General features: G+C 43.7%; 3 protein-coding genes across 3 annotated transcripts; all 3 read right to left on the reverse strand.

The window, feature by feature from the left end:
* Nucleotides 1-1,611: 1,611 nt before the first annotated feature.
* LOC131018721 (uncharacterized) lies at nt 1,612-2,091 on the reverse strand. The gene has a single exon (XM_057947429.1). The coding sequence runs from the start codon at nt 2,089-2,091 to the stop codon at nt 1,612-1,614; it is 480 nt and encodes a 159-aa protein (XP_057803412.1).
* Nucleotides 2,092-5,381: 3,290 nt separating this feature from the next.
* LOC131018722 (uncharacterized) lies at nt 5,382-6,725 on the reverse strand. Its single transcript, XM_057947430.1, has 2 exons — nt 6,087-6,725; nt 5,382-5,996 (listed from the first exon to the last, which is right to left on the reverse strand). Exons 1-2 carry the CDS (start codon nt 6,723-6,725, stop codon nt 5,382-5,384), a joined length of 1,254 nt encoding a protein of 417 aa, XP_057803413.1.
* Nucleotides 6,726-21,900: 15,175 nt separating this feature from the next.
* LOC131018723 (protein VACUOLELESS GAMETOPHYTES-like) lies at nt 21,901-22,458 on the reverse strand. Its single transcript, XM_057947431.1, has one exon. The coding sequence runs from the start codon at nt 22,456-22,458 to the stop codon at nt 21,901-21,903; it is 558 nt and encodes a 185-aa protein (XP_057803414.1).
* Between the last annotated feature and the right edge of the window lie 730 nt (nt 22,459-23,188).

Raw genomic sequence — 23,188 nt, forward strand, 5'->3', positions numbered from 1 at the left:
CTGATGATTGAATCGACGTGCTCGATCAGAAAGGCTCCAAAGTTGAGCCTCACCCCGCTGTGCATTGCCCAAAGGATGTAGAGATCGTTTTTGGACATAGCATTTCCGCTGTCAATTTTGCCGAAGAAGGAGTACGATAGAATGCGATGGCAAACCCTCAGGGATGAGTCGCGAATCTTATGCCCTTTTACCTTCTGGGTTCTGAATTGGCCTCCATCACCGATCTCTGCCCACATCATATCCCACTCTTGTGCAGTAAAGGTGGGGATTCCTCTCTTCGCGTCCTTGTATTCCTTCTTTTGCAGGTCTTTCAGTTCCGCCATTCCCAAGTTGAGATTGAGTTCATTTACGGACATATCTCTGACTTCTCCCTTCATGGAAAAGCTCATGCCCAAAGGTCCGCAGGCTTGATTGATGTCCACCTGTACCGATTCAAACACTTCCCTTACCACCTCCTCGTATGCGTGCCCTGGCCACTCCAAAAACACCTTCCAGCCAATGTTCTTGAAGTACTATTTCACCTTATCTACTATGCCCAAGGGTTCCAATGCGTCCATGTCTGGGATCTTGGGCACAGCGATCCCTCTCTTCGCTGTCTTCTTCTTGCTCCTCGATGTTGATGCCGGTTCTCCCTTCATCATTCGGATCGGGGTCGGGTTGATCACTTTCTTCCTTTTCTTCGCCGGATTTTCCTCTTGCTCTTCGCCGGACTCCCCTTCCTCGCTCTGCACATCCGAACCAGAGGGTTCGTTTCTTTCGTTGGATGATCCTTCGGCCGGCGTGGCCGATTTCACGGCCGTCGGTTTCTTCCTCTTCGGAGCAGTGGGGGTGCGCTTCTTTTTGGATGGCTCTTCCTCGCCTTCCTTCGCCTTTTCCGGTGTCGCCTTGCCTTCTCCTTCAGCTGCATGCTGGTCTCTGGCGCCGAGAGTAGGGACGTCTATCTCCGCCGTGAGTTGCTCAATGGCATGTTCGTCCACCGGCGAGGGGCTCTCGGTTTGCGGTAGGGTTTTGGATGAGGGGGTAGTTGTAGTGTCCATCGGAAGTGGTTTTTGGCGTGGGTTCTTTTTCGAAGCTTTTGGTTTTGACGGTGGGGGGCTTTCTCCGGTGAGATCGATTTCGGTTCCTTGGGGTATTCCTCGGAGTTTGTTTTTGGGTCTGGTGGATACCATGGTGGCTGGGTGATTTTGTATTCGAAAGGCCGAGAAAGGGGGTGGTGATTATGGGAAGTTGGATAGTTAGGGTGGTGACGTCGTGGTAGGGGTTTTAGGGTTTTGGGGGTGTAGGGGCTGACAACTGTCACTTGATGTGACGTGCTTCAGGCGGCTTCAGTCGCGTTTTGCCCGAGAGCCCCCTTTTGCCCTGGAATCTATGCTTCTCCAATCGACTGCTCTTTGCCCATAATTGCTCCCCCTGTATCTGCAAAACACATTCAAACTTCCGCGAAGGCAGGAAACTCAAACTCGCCCACAGCTGTGGGCATAACTGGGTTCCTAGGCAAACAAAAAACGAAAGCGAAACAAAACTAAAAGAAAATAAACTAAACAAAAATACCAGGTTACCTCCTGGCCAGTGCCCTATTTATCGTCCTGGGCATGACGTGATACCTTCCAATTAGTCCGAGGTGCTTGTGGCTGGGTCGAGATCCAGTTCCTCCCCAGCGTCGGGCTTATGCCCATAATAGGCTTTCAGCCTTTGTCCATTCACCTTGAACACTTTCCCAGATTTTGGATTTCCGATCTCAACAGCTCCATTTGGGAATTGGGTCTTCACCACAAATAGGCCGGTCCACTTGGTACTCAGCTTCCCTTGTGCAAATTTGAACCGTGTCTGGTACAGGAGAACCTCTTGCCCAAAGCTGAATTGCTTGTTTTTTATCAAGGCATTGTGGCTCTTTTTCATTCTTTCCTTGTAGAGAACAGCATTGTCGTACGCCTCTCTCCTGATTTCTTCGAGCTCTTGGATCTCTAGCTTCCTTGCTTGCCCTGCCTTGTCCCAATCATAGTTCACTCTATTCACTGCCCAGAAAGCCTTGTGCTCTAATTCCACCGGTAAATGACACCTCTTGCCATACACCATTCGATATGGTGACATCTCGAATGGAGTTTTGTATGCAGTCCGATATGCCCATAAGGCATCTTCCAGGTTAAGACTCCAGTCCTTCCCTGTGGGGCCAACGGTCTTTCGCAAAATCGTTTTGATTATGCGATTTGAGAGTTCGGCCTGTCCATTGGCTTATGGGTGATAGGCTGTCGAGACCCGATGCTGGACTCCATACTTTTTGAACAAGTTTTCGACCGAGAAATTGCAGAAGTGGGATCCTTGGTCGCTGATGATTGCTCTGGGCACACCAAACCTGCAGAAAATGTTAGTCTTCAAGAAATTCACCACTACCTTTGAGTCATTCGTCGGGGATGTTTTTGCCTCCACCCACTTGGAGACATAATCCACCAAAAGTAGGATGTACAAGTTTCCTCTTGAGCTGGGAAGGGGTCCCATGAAGTCCATTCCCCAAATGTCAAAAATCTCTACGGACATAATGGGCATCATGGGCATTTCATTCCTCCTGGTTATGTTTCCTTCTCGCTGGCATTGTGGGCAATTCTTGCAGATGGTGTGGCTGTCCTTAAAGATTGTTGGCCAATAAAAACCACACTCCAGAACCTTGGCTGCAGTTCTCTTGTGCCCAAAGTGTCCCCCACACTCATTTGAATGACAAAATTCTAGAATGCTTCTTTGCTCATCTTGTGGGATACATCTCCGAAGTACTTGGTCCCCGCATTGCTTCCACATATACGGTTCGTCCCAAATATATTCTCTGCTTTCTTTGGCCAATTTCTTCTTCTGGGCATAAGTGTATCCAGGGGGTACATATCCAGAGCATAGGTAATTGCTCAAATCTGCGTACCATGGATCTTCCCTCATTCCTTGGGCATAGAACAGTTGTTCATCCGGGAACATCTCCTTGATTGGTTCCCCTTCTTCCTTCCTCACGATCCTGCTTAGATGATCGGCCACTTGGTTTTGTGCTCCAGCCTTGTCCTTTATTTCCACGTCGAATTCTTGTAGAAGTAGAACCCATAGGATCAGCCTGGGCTTAGACTCCTTTTTGGCCAGAAGGTACTTCAGGGCCGCATGATCGGTGTAGACTGTGGTCTTTCCTCCAAGCAGGTAAGACCTGAATTTTTCAAAGGCTAACACCACTGCCAACATCTCCTTCTCAGTCGTTGAATAATTGACTTGGGCTCCATTCAGTGTCTTCGAGGCATAATAGATGACGTGACTCTCCTTCCCCCGCTTTTGCCCAAGAACTGCCCCTATGGCATATCCACTGGCGTCGCACATCACCTCAAAGGGCATTCCCTAGTCAGGGGGTTGTATTATGGGTGCGGAGATCAGATTGTTCTTCAAGATCTGGAAAGCCTCCTTACAATCCTCATCAAAGCTCCACTCCACTTCGTTTTGTAGCAACCTTGTCATAGGTTGGGCAATCTTTGCAAAATCTTTCACGAACCTCCTGTAGAATCTAGCATGCCCAAGGAATCCTCGTAACTGCTTGATGTTCGTTGGGTATGGTAGTTTGGCTATGATTTCAATTTTCGCTTTGTCCACCTCTATTCCTCTGCCTGAGATCACATGTCCGAGCACAATCCCTTCTTTGACCATAAAGTGGCACTTCTCATAGTTCAAAACCAAACTCTTGTCAACGCACCTTTTCAGCACCTTCTCCAGATTAGCTAGGCATGAGTCGAAGGTTTGTCCATACACCGTGAAGTCATCCATGAAGACTTCGATGCACTTCTCAAGGAGATCCGAGAATATGCTCATCATGCATCTCTGGAATGTTCCCGGGGCGTTGCATAGCCCAAATGGCATTCTCCGGTAGGCAAGCGTCCCAAAAGGGCAAGTGAATGTCGTTTTGCCTTGGTCCTCCTCCGCGACCCAAATCTGCATATAGCCCGAGTATCCATCTAGAAAGCAAAAATATTGATTCCCCGCAAGTCTTTCCAGCATCTCATCGATGAAAGGCAAAGGGAAGTGATCCTTCCGTGTCTTCTGGTTGAGCTTGCGGTAATCAATACACACCCTCCAGCCAGTTTGCAACCTTGTAGCAATCAATTCTCGGAATTCATTCTCCACCACTTGTATGCCCGACTTCTTGGGCACAACGTGTACTGGGCTTACCCACCTACTATCGGATACTGGGTATATTATGCCCAAATCCAACAGTTTGAGTATCTCCTTCATCACAACTTCCTTCATGGCTGGATTTAGCTTCCTCTGGGGGTCCCGGACTGGAACTGCATCTTCCTATAGTAATATGCGGTGCATGCATACAGTAGGGCTTATGCCCTTAGTGTCGGCTAGGGTCCATCCAATTGCTTCCTTGTACTTCCCCAAAGTCATCTTGACTTTGTTCTCGTCTTCGAGTGTCAACTCTGAATTGATGATTACGGGCAAAGTGTCGTCCTCGCCCAAGAAGATATACTTGAGGTGTTTGGGCAAAGACTTCAGCTCGAGCTTGGGTGCCTTCTGGATTGATGGAACAAGTCGGTCTTCTTCCTTCAGGGTGGGGATTTTCAGTGCCTCCGTGTGGTTGACCTCTTCGCTCCACGCATTAAGTACTTTCACCGCCTCTTGCAAATGCTCCTCTTGCAAGTCCTCCTCGGTTATGCCATTCTGGATTATAGTGTCATATGGCTCCTTGAATGTTGTTCTAGGCAAAACCTCCTCAACAACCTTCTCGATCATGTCGACACTTTTCACCATCTCTGTATCGGTAGGATGTTTCATGGCATTGTATATGTCGAAGGTCACCGTTTCCCCTTCGAACTGACATGTCAGCTTGCCCGTATCACAATCAATGCGAGTCTTGGCAGTCTTTAGAAACGGTCTGCCCAAAAGCATTACCGGATCTCGTGCTTTTGACTTCCCCATGTCGAGAATGTAAAAATCCGCTGGAAAAATGAGTTCCTCCACTTTGACCAAAACGTCTTCCAATATCCCCTCTGGGTAGACATTTGATCGATCTGCCAGTTGGATCACCACTCGGGTAGGCTTCAGCGGTCCTATCTCCAGGTCCTGGTACATGGATAAGGGCATAACATTGATGGATGCCCCTAAGTCGAGCATCGCCTTCTCCACCTTCATGGTTCCTATTACACAAGGAATGTAGAACATTCCAGGATCTCCACATTTTATGGGCATATCTCGCTGTAAGACTGCGGACACGGATTCGCCCACTTGAAATTTCGCATCATCCGTGTATTTGACCTTCCGAGTGCAGAGTTCTTTGAGAAATTTTGCACATCTGGGCATAGAGCGTAGCGCGACCAAAAGGGGTATATTGACCTCTACCTTCTTGAAGATTTTAACCAGCTCGATTAATTCTTCCTTCTCTTGTTCCTTGGCCATTCTGTCTGGGAAGGGAGTCTGGGCTCAGTCTGGCTTGATTTCTCTTTACCCTTCCCTGTCGCCTTTCGCTTTGCCTCTTTCTCTTGGGCGAATTCTTCCTCATCTGCTGATCCCATTCCGACTTGCTCGTTGATCTCTAGCTTTTCTTTGTTTTTCTCCTTATCAACCTCGGGTAACTCCTTTCCTCCTCTGAGTGTCATGGCATTCACCTTCTTCACCTCCACTTGGGATGGGAGTGTCCCTTGTTTGCTTTCAAGTCTGGCGACTGCTTGGGCAAGATGTGATAGTTGGGAGTTCACATTCTGCATTCCTCCTCTCGTCTCCATTATGAACTTTTCGGTCTCCTGCTGGAACTTCACTTGTTGTTGGGCCATTTGATGCACGAGCTCTGATAGGGAGGATCCTCTTCCCTGTTGAGGTTGTTGCGAGTATTGTGGTGGGTTACTCGTCTGCCCTTGGTTTGGCCCCAGATAGTTGTTGTTGTCGTACCTAAGGTTCTCATGTTGCCTCCATCCTTGATTGTTGTACTGCTGCCTGTAGGGCTCAAAAGGTTTTTGGTTTTGCCCTCCGTTGTTTCCTCCTGGCTGTTGCCCAATAGCATTAAGCTCTTCATCTTCGAAAAGTTGTGGACATTCATCGGTTGCATGTGAATTTGCCATGCAAAGCTGGTATGCCTTCACAGGCTTCCGAATGTTGGGAATCCCTTGATTGGGTGTTCCTTGATTCGTCATAAATTTCTCGAATATGTTGCAAAGCTTATCCAACTTTTCGTCTTGGGCAGAAGGAGCCGGCACCGGAGTAGTTCTGACTATAGTCCCTTCCTCATCTCTCGATTCCTCTGCCATGTCGGCTATGAGCTTGAAAGCTTCCGCTGCAGATTTATTTAAGATCGATCCTCCACATGCAGCGTGTAACCATTGCCTATCTTGTCTTCGGAGTCCTCCCACGAAATACCAAATAAGATCATGATCCGGTATTTGGTGTTGTGGGCATTTGGCCAACATCTGCTTGAACCTTCCCCAGTATTCATAGAGGATTTCTCCCGTCCCCATTTTGATGTTACTTATTCGAGTCCTCAAATTCTGGATTCGGGCGGCTGGGAAGTATCGTTCTAAAAACTTGCTCTGCAGCTCTTGCCAGGTCCGAATGCTTCCTTCGGGCAAATCGTACAACCACTCCCTCGCTCCTTCTAATAGAGAGAACGGAAAAGTGAGGAGTCGGATGTACTCGCCAAGGGCTGGACTTGCGGTGCGCACTGTTCCACACGCCATCTCAAAGTCTTGTAAATGCCTTTGAGGGTCTTCCCCGGGCATATCATTGTATTTGGGCAAAATTTAGATTAGTGTATGCTTCAACTCCCAATTTCCAGTGATCTCGGGTAACACTATTGCTGACGGCCTGAGATTCAAGTTGCTTGGGAACATCATGTCTCGAAGGGTCCTGTTGTTGTTGTTGTCATTCTGTCCTTCCGGATTTTCTGTCGTCTCTCTCTCTGCTTCTAACTGTCTCTCTCTTGCCTGTGCCTCTTGTTCTGCCCTACGTTTGTTAGCGTTGTTCAGTCGGACAAGTCGCTCAATCTCCTCGTTGAACAAAAGGTCTTCGTTCTCTGCGCTCCTAGTATGACGCATACACAAACGTGAAGGCAAAGCTCACACAAAAATTACAAAAGAAATTACTAGCGCTCTCAGTTCCCCGGCAACGGTGCCAATTTGACGGAGCTGTCGTTTGAGCTTCGTGCAAATAAATAATCCTGTGCCCACAACTAGACTAACTAGTGGTAAGTCCAGAGTCGAATCCACAGGGAACTGAGCAGTAACTTCTCCTGCAAGGGTGTCACTAAAAAGGTTTTGTTTTCTGCAGTGTTCTGACCAAAACGTGGTTATGGGCAGAACGAGTATCCAACCTAAACTGAAATAACAAAAGAGATAAATCAAATAACAAAACAATTCTGACTTGGGTTTGAATCACTAAACATGAATTAACACTCGATCATTGGTGCAAAGATTAATCACTATATTCGCATACCAGTGGTTATAGGCATAAGAATTGTTGTGCCCCTATTGTCACTCGTCACGCACACAACAAACCCCTGCCCAATCTATCCTTTCAGTTTATGATCCCTTAGAAGGGTCAGCTAATGGAAATCAACTACCCCGAGCAACATCCACGCTCTCTGCGATGGCCTATCGCTAGTTGTGCTTTGCCCAGAATGCTTTAAGAATTAGATAGACCCACTTGACTCTTACGCCGATATTTCACAGCAGTCACGGCTCCAACACCAGTTGTACTATTTTGGAGGTCGATGGCAACTCGCCTTATGCCCAAATTATTACTTGTGGTCAGAACTTCCTAGTTAACTAGTGATCAATTAATTAACCAAGTTGTTACAACCTTTTTGGAATCAAACCTAGTGTATCGGGAATATGCTCATATAGTTATTATGCTCAAATTAGACCTCTCGAGTTTATTCATTCATGCTTAGATCATCTTTCCCAAATCAGAATATAAACTTAGCCAACCATAACGTAAATAACACAAGTAAAAGATGCAAAGGAAAACATAACTGGAATTGAAATTACTTAAATGAAAATCGAAGTACCTACGGCCGAAAGTTCCGTGCAAAACATAAACAGAAAAGTACGAGGTTACGCCCACAGCCTGGGCTAGCTTCAACTCTCAAACAATGCACAACAGAACGGAATTTCAGCACCCTTAGCTTGTGAAGCTCGTCGGGTATTTATAGGAGTCATTAGGGTACGAAGGCCCAGCCCATTAGGTGCGGCCGAATCCATGCAAGCATGGAGATGCTTATCCCTTTTCAGACCTAATCTTCATGAAGATATGTTTCCTTTTGGATAAGGCGTTGGTTTGGCCTTATCGGTCTCTTTTGGATAGCTGCCGCCTTCTGCCTTTTTCGGACTCCCACTTGCATTCCTTCCTCGCCCGTCTGTTGTGCCTCCGTCTTCTCTTGCCTTCCTTCCTTCTCTTGCCTGCCAGCTCTCGTGCGGTACTTATGGGCATAAGGGATGGTTTTGCTCCAAAATCCCTTTGCTTCTGGCACATACCTCTTTCACGAGAGGTGACAGCACTTTCAACCCCTGGAGTGCTCGGAGGATTCCTCTGCTCGGCTGATTTCGCTGCTCGGATGATTCCGCGACTGATTTCGCTGCTCGGATGATTCCTCTGGCAAAGCCAACTTCGCTGCTCTGGCATTTTGATTCCGCTGGCAGTTTGATTTCTCTGGCGAAGCCGACTTCGCTGCTCTGGCACTTTGAATCCGCTGGCGGCTTTGATTCCTCTGGCATTTTGAATCCGCTGGCGGCTTTGATTCCTCTGGCCCTTTTGAATCCTCTGGCAGCTTGATTTCTCTGGCCTTTTGAATCCTCTGGTATTTTGAATCCGCTGGCGGCTTTGATTCCTCTGGCCCTTTTTGAATCCTCTGGCAGCTTGATTTCTCTGGCCTTTTGAATCCTCTAGCAGCTTGATTTCTCTGGTCTTTTGAATCCTCTGGCACTCCGCTTCTCTGGCATTTTGGCCTCTTTCCCACAAGTTGGTCCTGCCATTGAACTACGCCCTCCCAGGCGACCAAACGACACAAAAACAAGGAAAAAGACTCGATCTAGACTTAAAACAAACACAAAAACAGAGCACAAACCTGGGCTCATCAGTTCCGTTGTCTGAGACGATAATTCTGGGGACTCCGTATCGGCGACAGATGTTTCGCCAGATGAACCGTTCCACTGTGACCTCGTCGATTTTTGCAACAGCCTCAACTTCCACCCACTTGGAGAAGTAGTCTACTACTACAATGAGAAAGTACTTGCCCCCTGGTGCCGTGGGCAGTTTCCCGACTATATCTATGCCCCATTTGTCGAATGGGCATGCAGCATGCATGACGCCCATGGTTTTCCTTGGCACGTTGATTCTCCCGGCGTGTCTCTGGAAAGCCTCGCATTTGCGGACGAATTCCTTAGCATCTTTGTTGATGTTAGGCCAATAGAACCCTGCCCGAATAATTTTTCGTACAAGGTCCCTGAATCCCGTATGTGCACCACAGCAACCTGCATGAATTTCTTTTAGAGCAAAGTCAGCTTCATCAGGAGATAAGCATTTTAATAAAGGGTGGGTAAAAGACCGCTTGTAGAGTTGATCATTGATTAAGCAATAATTCTCGTAGCGAGCCCTCTGATTGGATTCTTTGCTCAACCGTTCCCCTGTCTTGAGAAAATGCATAATTGGGGCCCGCCAGTCATCCCTGATCTCCACCGAAAAGACTTGTGAAGTCCTCATTTCTCTGGTATCACAGAGCAATATGATCTCATCATTCCACGTTTGTTCCACTGCGCTAGCCATGCGCGCCAGTAGGTCTGCTTTTGTGTTTTCTTTCCGGGAAATCTGCTCAATTTTAAATTCCATGAACTTTGCTTTCATTTCGTTGATCTTATTGTAATATGCCCGCATCCGATCTTCTTTGATATGGTATTCTCCCGAGAATTGTTGAGCCACCAACTGGGAGTCGGTTCTGATGATAACACACTCAGCCCGCAATTCTGATAAAATATGTGCTCCTCTGACCACAGCCTCATACTCGGCCTCATTGTTGGACATCCTGCAAGTCAACTTGATAGCAAACTGATATATCCCATAGCTTGGGGAGATGATGTACACCCCAATTCCGCACCCTTCCTTTGTTACCGACCCATCCACAAAAGCGATCCAAAACTCCTACACAGGGCGGCGAGTAGTCTCCTGGATAAAATCTGCCAGAGCTTGTGCCTTGATGGCCGTTCTCGGCTCACACTCCACGTCATATTCTCCCAACTCCACGGCCCACTTGACCATCCTCCCCGACAAATCCGGTCGCCCTAGTACTTGCCTGAAGGGTAAAGTAGTTCGCACAACTACCCGATGTGATAAGAAGAAAGGCCTCAGTTTCCGAGCCGTGACCATGACCGCCAGAGCAGCCTTTTCGATCTTTGAGTAATTCAATTCAGGACCCTGAATGATCTTGCTGACAAAGTAGATTGGCCTCTGATGATTTCCCTCTTCTCTGATGAGCACCGAGCTGACTGATTCTTCCCCCACCGCTATGTACAAGTATAACACCTCCCCCTGGGCTGGCTTGGTCAGGGTTGGGAGTTCTGCTAGGTAAGCTTTGAGATCTTTGAATGCCATTCGGCATTTCGCTGTCCACTGAAATTTGGTCCCTTTTCTCAGAATTTTGAAGAATGGCATGCTGCGTTCCGCTGATCAGGAGATGAACCTGCTCAGAGCAGTGATACGTCCATTTAGAGTCTGCACTTCTTTGATTCCTCTGGGTGGGGTCATATCCATAATGGCCTTGACCTTATCTGTATTAACCTCGATTCCCGCGGGAGTAACTTTGTAGCCCAAGAATTTTTCCGTGGTGACACCGAAGGTGCATTTCGCTGGGTTGAGCATGAGTCGGTGATTTCTTATGACTGTAAAAATTTCCTCCAGGTCAGAGACGTGATCCTCTGCTCTGATACTGCGTACCAACATGTCGTCAACATAAACCGATATGTTTTTTGAAAGTTGTTCTTTGAAGATTTTTCCATCATCCTTTGGTATGTGGCCCCTGTATTCTTTAAGCCAAACGGCATACTCTTCCAACCGTAAACCCCACAACAGACGGCGAAAGCCGTTTTAGCAATGTCCCCTCTATGCATCTTCACCTGATGATAGCCCTGATACGCATCCATCATTGACAAAAGCGCGCAACCAGAGGTTGAGTCTACTAGCTGATTAATCCTGGGCAAAGGATAATGGTCTTTTGGGCAAGCAGCGTTCAGGTCTCTGTAATCAACACACATTCGCCAGGTGTTTGTCTTTTTGGCCACCATTACGGCGTTCGAAATCCACTCTAGGTATTGTACTTCCTCAATATGCCCTGCGTCCAGCAACCCTTGAACTTGTTCCCTGATCGCGGCGTCCTTCTCGGCCCCAAAGTGTCTTGTTCTTTGTTTCACTGGCTTGACCTTAGGGTCCACGTTGAGGCAATGCTCTGCCAGCCCCCTATCTATTCCCTTCAAATCGGCTGTACTGAAGGCAAACACATCCGCATTTCTTCGGAGGCAATTAATTAATTCCTCTGTAATCTGTTCACTCATTGAGGACCCGATCTTGGTTTGAAAACCCTCCTTCCCTGGAAACAATTCAATCATGTTACACGCATCATTAGTGGATATTAAAGCGGATTTTTCTGTACTATCCCGGTCTTTCAGCAACTTTGTCAGTTCCTGCCATTCCTCTGCCAGAGCGGCAACATCGCCCACTTTCCCCCTCTTGTGGGTATCCGATCCCTCTACTGCCCTTTCTCTCTTCTGTCCTGACGAATGCGTGAGCATCCGCACATGGCATTCCTTAGACATTGTCTGATCACCCCATTCTTCTCCCACCCTTCCCCCTTCGACGGGGAATTTCATCATGAGATGGAACATTGAAATGACTGCTCTGAATGCGGTCAGAGCTGGGCGTCCCAGTATTACATTATAAGATGGCTTTGGCATATCCACCACCAAGAACCGGATCACCCTGGTTTTGCACGCATCTGACTTGCCCAACATTATTGGTAATTCTACATACCCTACTGGCATAACCATTTCCCCTCCAAACCCGAACAAAGGAGCATTCGTAGGCTCTATATTGACCCTGATCCCCATATTCTGAAGACATTCTAGATATAAAATGTTCACCGCACTGCCCGAGTCCACAAACACGCGATGTACCATGCAACTGGCTATGTCAGCTTTAATTACTAATGCATCATCATGTGGGTACATAAGCGTTCTCAGATCCTTTGACCCGAAAGTGATGGACGGCTCTTCAATCGTGTTCGTGATCCCCATGACTTGTTTAGGATAGTATCCTGATTTCACTGCCCGCAAAACTTGTTTCTTAGCTCTGTTAGATGTCGGTGTTCCATTTTCCCCGAAAATCATATGGACTTCCCTTTTGGGTGGGTCAGGAAGGGACTGGTCCTCTACCGCGCCTCTGCGGTTATCATGATTGTCCTCTCGCCTGCGATCCTGGTTATTCCCCTGGTCCTGCCTTCGCTCACCTCTATGCTCTGGTCTCTCACCCTGACCCTCGTTGCCTCGGGCTATGAACTGGTCCAGATTGCCCTATCGTACTAAAAGCTCCAACTGGTGCTTAAGGTGTCCACAATGCTTGGTGTAATGTCCGTAAGAATTATGGTATTCACATAGCTTATTATTGGGGCCCTGTTGGGGCAACCCATCCCTGTAACTCCCGGGTGCCCTGAAGAACAGCTGATTTTTGACTAAGTGGAAGATTTCCTCTTGAGGTTTGTTCAGTGGAGTGTACTCGTCAAAGCGAGTGACCTCATTCACCGTGCGCTGCTGGCGAGGTGGGACCTCTGCTTGGGGAGGAGGAACCCTCGGGGGCAATCCTCTGAAAGGTGCTCGATCCTGATGTCTATTGTTTCTTTCTGATGCGTCCTCAGCTTTCTTAGCTTTATTCTTGTCATTTTCGGCCTTCCGCGCCATCCTGGCATCTTCCAACTGTAAATAACCCGGCAGTCTAGCCATAATGTCGTCAAAGTCCTTGGCCGGTCTGATTTGTAACTCATCAAAGAAGATCCCCAGTTTCAATCTCCTGACGTACGTGCAGTTTTTGATCTGCGACTCTGCCTCTGGCACCTCCAGAGCAGCGAGGTTAAATCTGGCGGTGAGTGTTTCGTTCTGGTCTTGCTTGATGTCCATCAATGAAAGGGCTGACTTCCCAACCCTCCGCGAACTTGCAAACTGTCTCAAGAATCGTGTCCATAAATCGTCAAACGAGTGAATAGAATTTGGGGCGAGCGTCCCAAACCATAACTGGGAAGGTCCAGTTAGCGTGGTAGAGACAATCCGGCATTTAATGCCTTCGGTGTACATATGGAGCGTAACTAATCCTTCAAACCGGTTGAGGTGTACATCCGGATCGGTGGTGCCATCGTAATCCAGAGAAATGGGCTTGTATCTTCGTGGCAAAGTGTCTGCCAGGATATCATCGGAGAAAGGACTCCGGTTGTGGATGGGGTGGAACCTTGACGTCTTGGCCCTCTTGTCCTCCTTGTATCTCCCATGTTCCCTTCTTTCCTTCGGCGCGTCATGGGCGTGATGACGCTTGTGTGCCCTGTGTTCCTGCCTCCCAGAGGAGTATTCCTGGTCCCGTCTCTCTGACCCCTGAACCTGATGTGACTTCTCTGACCGGTGCGATTTCTCTGCCCGGTATGATTTCTCTGCCCTGTGAGATCTCTCTGATCTTTGCATCCTCTCGTCCCTCTGAGATTTCTCCCTCAGGCTATCCTCCAGATCTTTGAGTTGATGTTTCAGCTGTGATACTTGATTCTTCAGCTTAGCGGTCTCCCTGGGTCTTTCTTCTTCAAACATAGGGGTAATAGAGTGGCTATCGGATTCGTCTACCCCCTCCCTTCTGACAATGCTCCCTAGACGGGCACGGCTCCCTTCTGGGCGTCTCTCCAGTTCCCTCTCAGCAGGGAGTCTCGGTGTCTCCTTAAGCAGCGGGATTTGTTTAGTTGCGAGTTGATTGTTCACCTCCAGAGCAGCGGGAGGCGGGGCTTCAGTGCCCTGTGGGTTGAGCCCTCCCAGCAGGGAAGCTGTGGTGGGGACGGTGGACATCAGGGGAGTTCCCATCGCCTGACGCACAGCGGCGTAGTTGAGTAGAGCCATCATTTGCTCTGTTAGCATGAAATTTAGTGGTACGCCACCAGATGTGGGAACCAAGTTTGGCATATCAGAGCCCGGGGTCACCAGAGCAGATCTCTGGGTGTTAGCGTTCAGACCCGTCAACGGGGTGGCAGAGATGGCGTGAAAGCCCGGCGGTGTAGTGAAGACGGTGCTGGCTGGCAGACCATTAATCAGTGAGGCGGGGATCTCAATGGTGTGGGCCACGGAACTGAGCCCTGCGTTGTCGAATTCCTTCTCCAGAGTACGGCGAGCATCGGAAGAGTCCATAGTACCTACATGAGGAAAATGTAAGAGACTATTTCAAGTAAAAAAACATATTAGACCGTCCGTTATCAGAAAAATACATAATCGTAGAGTGTCCCGAACAATGGCACGAAGGCCATTAGGAGATCCCAAGAGAAACACCCCCGTGCACTAGGAAATAAACCCAGAGCACGGTTTAAAACGTAAGCAGAGAGAACAATAGAGATTTCCCCATAGATTCGGAATCAAATCCCAAAGAGAAGACGTATTACTCGGTAATTGATCCGTGAAAATCCCAAAAACACAAAAACAGCACACCAGACAACAGATCATTAGCGAAACGCGTTAGGCTCATAAGGAAATAAGAATTAAGCGAGAAAACAGCATAACCACACACAATTATCATGATTGCATGCTAAATAACCACAAATCAACCTTCGATCCTCAATTCCCATACCCTCCCCTTCATGCACATGCAAGGAAAATATAAAAAACTGTCGATCTTAAAGGATCGGAAGTGGATCCGCATGAAAACACGTGTATAGGTCTGGATTTGATTGGGTAATCGAATTATCAGCTCAATCGATTCCTGCGCACGTAAATCCAACCATAATTACGGATCTGCATGCGCCGGCGACTAAAACTCACGTCCTAGCCCAGATTCCCCACAGACGACGCCAGCTGGTAAAGCATAAATGAACGGTGATCGTTTGTTTGGTGAATTGTTGTAGAACTACGAATTATACCTAGTGTTGCTCGAGAGTTGAGAGAGAAAAATAAAGTTGAGAGCACGAAGGCCGATTGCTGTTGTATTGCGAGTGAAGATAACGTAGATTGACAAGGTACACGTCGGTAGCTATTTATAGATTACACGTAAAGGGTAAAATGGTAACTTCATTGCCGGAGCATGCGCCTTGCGTGGTCAGGGGCATAATAGTAAGATTGCCCTCAGGCGGGAGATTTTCCCGCTCTTCTGGTGGTTCCACTGGCGAAGACCGTTGCTCTGGCGAGAATGGCTTCTCTGGCGTAAGTGACTTCTCTGGCGTAAGTGACTTCTCTGGCAAGAGTCATTTCTCTGGCAAGAGCCATTTCTCTGATCAGGAATGATTTCCTTGACATATCCGCTCCTTTGGTAAGGTCCATTCCTCTGATAAGACGTTTTCTCTGCTCTGCATATATTACTCCTCATCATACTGCCTTGGCTACTTCTTTGAATATTTCGGGGACCTCAATAAAATTCCTCCCCAAAAATAAATCTGTGTGGTGGGAATTTGATAGGGCATACGATACTTGATATGTGATCGAGTATGGCCTATTTCCTCCCGTCAATAGATCCTTCCTCTTGTAGTCCTGGTAGAGTGTCAGGGCTCGACTAAAGGATGAATCTTGAAGATTATAAGCGATCTGTGGATATAATTCGGTTATAATCTTCTTGGCGTAGAGATTGCCTGAGAAGGCTCCCAGTACTAAATCTTTCGTATTTGTGACCCTCTTGTCACAAAGTGCAACATCAATTGGTGTATCCGTCCCTGGTTTGAGTCCGGACTTGATTACCAATTGGATTGCTCCAATATGAATCCATTTCATCGTTCTAGAGACTTCTGGCTTCATTTTTCTAAGATCCCTCCGCACATCTTCGGCTGGAACTAATTGGATCTCCACCTGGTTGTTTGTTATCTCTATTGGAAGCGCGAACTCTCGACTTGTGGTGCCGAAGTAGACATGATGCCTCCTTTTAAATGGACTCAAGTTTTGTATAACTTGATTCACCCTTCCGCTTGAAAACCCTTGGAATGTTTGTATATCCATGGTTTTGTCTTTAAGCTTTTTCACGAGCTTATCTACCACCTCTTTTGGGGGAATCAAGAAATGGCTGGTAAATCCTTCTTGATCCTCCTTTTGAGAGTGAAAAGCCTCGTCCTCCTCCTTAGTCTGACTCGTCTCCGGATGATCCATAACTCAGATCCGAATCTTCAGAACTAAAGACTTCTTGTTTGTATATACTCTCATCAGAGGATATATCTTCGAACCGGTATACTGGCACCAGTTGTTGGTTATAGATGGCATCTTCGATATCCGGTGTGGATTCAAATTTCTTCATCCTTCTTTTCTCGTTGTCGGGGCAGTTGGTAGAAATATGCCCCTTTGCACCGCACGTCCAGCAGTTGCAATCTTTGAAACTTTCATTTGATTTGGCTTGGGTACGCCTGAAAGTTTTCCTCGTCGGGATTTGCTTTTGAGATGAAAATCGGCTCCCTGATGGTCCGCCTCGTTGGCCTGATTTGTAGGATCTGGCCTTTTGCTTGGACCACATAGTCCTGGGTCTCCAAGAACCTCGCCTAGTTCTTGGTTCTCTTCCATAGGGCTGGAACCTATGTTTTTTTGTCTTCCTCCTTCGATACAATAATTCTCCACCTATTTCTGTCGGTAGATCAATATTGTCGCAGATCAAAGGAGTTCCTTTGTTGATTTTTCTCAATTTCTTGAGATTCCTCTGGTCTTTTGCCTGCTGACACCATTCTGATAGCTTCTTATGAACATAGGACATTCTCCTTGATGTACTGTCGAGGGGAAATGCTCCGAGTACCTTGTAATCGTTGATGAACATTTCTCTCCATGGACTTGGAAACTTCAGAAAGAAGAGATCCATAGCAATCTGATCATCAACCAGCCCCATATGTGTATATAAGGCATATAAGCGTAAGAATTCGTCAAGAGCTTTTGGCTCCAGAACCACCAACCTCAAGCTGTAGAGTGCTTGTTGGTATTTAATACGCTTTTCTTCTCCTGCACCTTCAAAGAATCCCATTCCAAGAAAGTGAACTTTGAGATATTCCGTTGCCTTTTCAAGAATTTCCCATGGAGAAACTTTGGCAAACAGATCGTTCTTCTCGTTAGTTTTGATGTTATCCCAAAACTATTTTGCCATTCCAGCAAAACTCGCCTCGAAAATTTTGATAAATTCATTTTTATCATACTCCACGGTGGCAACCACGATCTTTATTGCCGATGCCCATTCATCAATAAGTGATTCCCAACTTTTGAAGCTTGCTTCGTCGATATTGAGAACTAACCCATATGGATGGATTGGCTCGAGTATGGCCTTTCCTACAGGAGTTTCCTGTAGTATGCGACGTCTTCTGGTTCGTTGGAGGCTACCTGCTTCATCACGAACTTCAGCCTTCCTGGAAGATGTGGATGGCTCTTCTCGTGGGATTTCGACTTTGGGCTCGAAACCTCCTTGGTTCATTTTTAGATCAACCATTTTTAAATTAGCAAATGATTCTGCTAATTCTTGTACATCTTCTAGTCCGATCCTTTCGAGGTTATTCATGATTTTTCCCTCTCAAGAACCGGGCTATTTCTTCTGTCTGCAGCTTTTTGGGTGCTGCATTAATCGGTAAAGGATACGTCTGATCTTTGGACCATGTATTCCGAATTTTCCCGGAACATGGTTTTCGCCTTTCGATCTCTTCCACCTTTTTCTTGATATCTCGTAAGAGGATTAAGATTTCCTCTTCTTTCATTGATATCCGGCTCATCTCCAGTGGTAGATCATATAGCTTGTTACCATAATATTCCACCGTTCTTTGGATCTCCCGCAAGTTGACGTTGTCGGAAGAGTTTGGCTCGATCTTTTGATAAGCTGGAAAGGCTGTTCCAGCTTTGTCATTCTGCTCCATTAGTTGTGAGACTGATGGGCATCATCTCTTGTTCGTTCAATCGTCGTTCTGATCCCGACGATTTCTAGTAGGTGTTCATGGTAGGATTGAATACCCGTGATGATATCACGAATATTCTCGACATCTTCTCCTCGCCGAATATTTATTACGAGGGCTCGATTGTTCCAGTTAAGCTCGTCTATTAGATGAGTGGTTTCTCTCTCCAAATTTTGAAGAGAATTCTTGTATGGTACACATCTCGGACATTCGTCCGGATCCATAATTTTCAATGGAGTCTCCTTCCACACATAGGTTAATTATAAAATAAAATAAATATAATATAATTCCTCTATAAAAACCCGCTCTCTGATACCAATTTTGAAAGCGCGGATTAATGTATAAGATGAAGGATTAAGAGAGATATAGTATAAGGGTAGGAATGGTATTTCACTATGAAGTGGGTATTTTTCATAAATGTTTTATAAGGGTGGGTAGATTTGATAGTTATATTATGGAAGTGGGTATTAAAAACCATTTGCCCTTATCTTTTTTGCTTATATTTCTTCCAGATTTGATTTCTTTTTTCTCTCTTCTTTTCTTTAAAATTGCCAAGTTTCAAGTTTGATCAATCATGTGACAAACAATCGCATTCAAGTCAAAGTGGAGGGCTTCCTTTTGTCAAGGCAGAAACAAGATATAGAGGTTGCTCAAGGATTCTGGTGAAGTTGTAGCAATGATGACTGAGAATGGAGTTAATGAGCCGTTGAAATTGTTGAAATTACATTATTTGAGGGCTATGAGTTATAAAATATTAAATTTAGGGGTTATGGGTTATAGAGTATTTAATTTGGGGGCTATGAACTATTGGATAAAATAGTAAATTTGTAATTATTTATATTATTATTTTAGATAGGGACTATACTGAATAAAACGGGGACTGCGAATAGAATTACCCTTAACATTTAAGATATTTGGATCCAATAAAAAGGATTGTTAAAGCCGAATATACGTTAATAATTAATGTTGAAATTTATAAATTTTTCAACATTAATTATAAGTTAATTAACTTTAACTTTAAAGTTAATTATCTTTAACTTTAATTTAAATCTTATGCAACATATTACAAATCATATTAAATAATTATATGTTATATATTTCACTTATATAGATGATCAAATTAAATTAACATGTGTTACATGGGGTAAAGGTTCGGTTAAAAGGACAATAGTATTGGACTTAGCAAACAACATTTTGATATTTTTTTTTGTCTTTCAAGTAAATATTGTTTCTCTAATTGGATGATGTATAGTTGAATAAAAAGTTATCCTTAATTGCTTAAAGAAGAAGCCGTTGTTAGTTGTTTACAAATTTTATAGTTTGAATCTAAATAAATACTACTAAACAACATATTACTAAAGAAAATTAAAAAAATAATAAAATATATATTATATAAAACAGGAGTTTAATGGTAACAAATTCCTGGCAAATCTTTTGACAGTTTTTTTCAATTCAAAATTGTAGATGTGTTCAAAAAAACGTGGTGTTGATCTACAAAAAAAGAAGTGGAGTTCAGCATCCACAAACAATTTCATTCTAACATCTTCAAATCAAGAATTTTGTTCAAATTTCGGATCTCATTTTTTTATTATTATTAGAAGATGCTTGATTTCCATAATATTTTCCTAATTATGCACAATATTTAACAGCAATCCACACGGATATTACACAAAAAGGCAAATTTTTTATTAAAATAAAAAAGAACTATGCACCGATGACTGTAAAAATCACGAACGAAGACGGCTCGATCACTGGCGACACCTTTTCGGTACGGAATCTCCTCCAGCCGTTAGATCGGCTCTTCTTGATCGTCAATCCGGTGAGACGCGGCGACAATTTCTATAGTGTGGTTGCTGGCAGATCTTGCTTATTCTTTCTACTGTTGTTGCTCTCCTTGACGCAGAAACAAAAGAAGAAGAAGAACGCAAGATGATGAAAAAAGAACAACACAAGATGATGACCGAATGGGTGAAGTATAATTGTATTAGGGTTTTCATTATTTTGCATTTTATATTCTGTTTCTGTATTTGCATTTTAAGAATCGTGGGTTTTTTTTTTCTAAGGCTAGAATTGTGGGCTTCTATGTATAAGTATATTTTTCTTTTCTTTTTTTTTTGAGGAATGACCACAAATATTTTAGTTGGGTTAAAAATAACTTCGTATGCGCAAATAAAACTACAAAAATGTTAAGTAAATACTAATTATAGCTTATTACACTGTATATTTTATTTAAATTTGACCATATTAATTTTAATTATATTTTTTACTATTTTTACTTTTGAAATTAATTTTAGACTATTTAAATATGAACTTTTAATAAAAATATATTTGTATGTGTACTTATTTTAATTTTTTTCTAAATGAATTTGGGATATTTAATCATGAGCTTTAAAACAATAATATATTTAAACTTTTAAGAAACGATTTTTTTTAACGGTTGACAATTAATTTAATTTAATTATGGATCCAAAAATCTATATATATATAAAAGAGTACAACAACTACTTTTTCCTATCAAAATTTCTCTCTCATCACTTTTCTTTTTTTGTTTTGATTCTTTTATAAAAATTGTCAACTTTGATTAGTAAAAAGATATTCAACGTAGATGTTAATTAAAGATAACAAAAATATCATTAATTTGATGTAAAAATTATTAAAAATAAATTTAAAATGAATAAGTTATTATCAATTAAAGTTACAAAAAAAAAATTTCTCTCTCTCATCTTTGATCTCTCCTTTCTCTTTTCTAATTTCTTTTAATTATATGGTTCTTTCTCCTTCATTCATTTTTCATATTTTGTATTGTATAGGAACTTTATTTTAGAATTTGTATTTAAACAAAATGACCACATAAATATGGTTAAACATGCAGTCCAAAAATATATTATTAAACAATATGCAAATAAATAGTTTTAAACATCTTAGAATATTATATGATAATATGATATATAATGATACTTATTATCATTTATACTTACTTTTGATGGCTAATTTATATATGAGATACTTATTATCATTCATATAATGATAAATATATCTTTATATATTTATACACATTATCAATGAAAATTAATTAATTGGTAATTGAAAATACAAAATTGAAAATTTATATATTTTCGAATTCATATTTTTTATTAAAATTATATCGTGGATAATTTCAATTTTTTATTTAAATTTATATTTCAATTATATATACTATATATATTTATTTTATTTAAATATCGTTCCGTTTTGATATTGATCGTGCATCGCACGAGTGGGCGTGTGCTAGTTATGGATTATTACACAGTTCAAATTAAAATTTATAGTTTGTAGATAATTTAGATCGCTGAAAAAGAAAATGAGTTTTAACTTTTTTGATAGATAACTTTTGTTTAATCATAATTAATAAATTGTGATGGTTATTTTAAATAAAAAAGTAATAATCACATAGCCCCTCTAATTTTTTGTTTAAGCTGTAAATCTTGATTATTATAAATTCCTTAATTTGTCTTGTTTTCATTTCCCCCGTGGATTAGTAGCACATATTTATAGTTCCTATGGATTGTGAAAGATGTATGTGGGGATATATATAAACAGAGGCAATAGTACACTTTTGACATGGACACTATATATGATCTAGATGTTTTGTTACAATCATGTTCACATCATTGTACTAACAAAACTAGAACCAATTTAGTCACCAATGAAGCCTTCGTCATCATCGTCAGCCATCACTAATTTCCTGAGCTGAGCTGCCTGATTATCAGCCCATCATCAATTTCCGAGTAAAGCTTCAATGGATTGGAAGTTTAAAGAGCAAGGGAATTCCTGGCACAGGAAAAGTGAAGCCAAAAATGACAGTGAGAGCAAAACAAGGCCATCTCATCTTGCAAGCCTTGGATGGTTTGTTTGCAATGGCCGCACCTCTGAGATGGCAGAGTAAGCATCCGAGTAAGAATGAGATCATGAATGTGACAGTCAGGAATACTGATTGTTCCTCCAAACTTGACTTTGGATAGATACCCAAGTGATGGAATGCAGTTTATGTGAAACCATTGCTTGCACTCAGCACACCCATACATCCAATACTTGAGGTCTATGTCTTTCTCGCAGAAGTACTCACGAGTAGTAGTAGCAGTGAAGAGCAAATGAAGAGGATGCTGGTGGTATTCATGGAATACAATCCTTTTGGGAAGCATTGCGCAGCTTATGTGTATGTAGTAGTCGCAGACAATGCATCTGTAGACATCGTAAAGTAAGGAGTCATTGGGACAGTAGGTGAGAGGAGTCGCAGCCGACAGCCGGTTGGTTCGGAAAAGAAGATGTTGGCCGTGTGAGGCATGGTTGGTGGTGCTGGGTGCAGCCATGCACTCTAGATCAATACAGAAAGGAACACTATCTTCTGTTACCTTACAAAGGTAGTAACAAAGTCCATTGCAAGGACGATCGATGGCAGAAATAACAGTGAAATACTGAGTTAAAAAAGCATGTGCTCTGGTCTCGATAAAGTATCGTCACTTCCTCTAGGATAATCGGAATGAAGAGGTTGGGAATGGGAAGAATATCAGCACAGATTTTGTGGGCAACAAAATGGCAATCGTCACATTTGTAAAAGGGAGATGAGATAGTATTAATAGGTCGTGTGCACATATCGCAAGCTAGATTGCATGGTTTAGTGGTGAGTTGAGTTGGGATGATTTTTCGATCGTCAACTCATCACTATCGTAAGCATGTGGGCCTAACGGCTTGTATCTGCGGATAGCCAAACTTGGGAAAGTGTCCCACTCATCATCCGAGGTTGGATCAACTCCAGTCCTGTTTCTGCATATATCATGATGTCGAGTGTAATGAATATCTTAATCACAATTGAATTTAATTTTATTCTTGACTTATGCTATGAGACTGCAGCAACAAAAATTACTTACGGGATGCAACACATTTATCCTTTCCGCAGGCTACGTGAGCAAAATTTCCGGATTGGGGGCTGAAATATATCCCACTATGCCAAACAATCTGCCGGTCTCCACAAATTAGGCAACCCGTGTCGTTAATTTGGAAAGAAGGGAGAGAGGAGTATGCAAGAATAAAAGGCTGAGG

The sequence above is a fragment of the Salvia miltiorrhiza genome, chromosome 3, assembly GCF_028751815.1.
Source record: "Salvia miltiorrhiza cultivar Shanhuang (shh) chromosome 3, IMPLAD_Smil_shh, whole genome shotgun sequence".
Classification (NCBI taxonomy): domain Eukaryota; kingdom Viridiplantae; phylum Streptophyta; class Magnoliopsida; order Lamiales; family Lamiaceae; genus Salvia; species Salvia miltiorrhiza.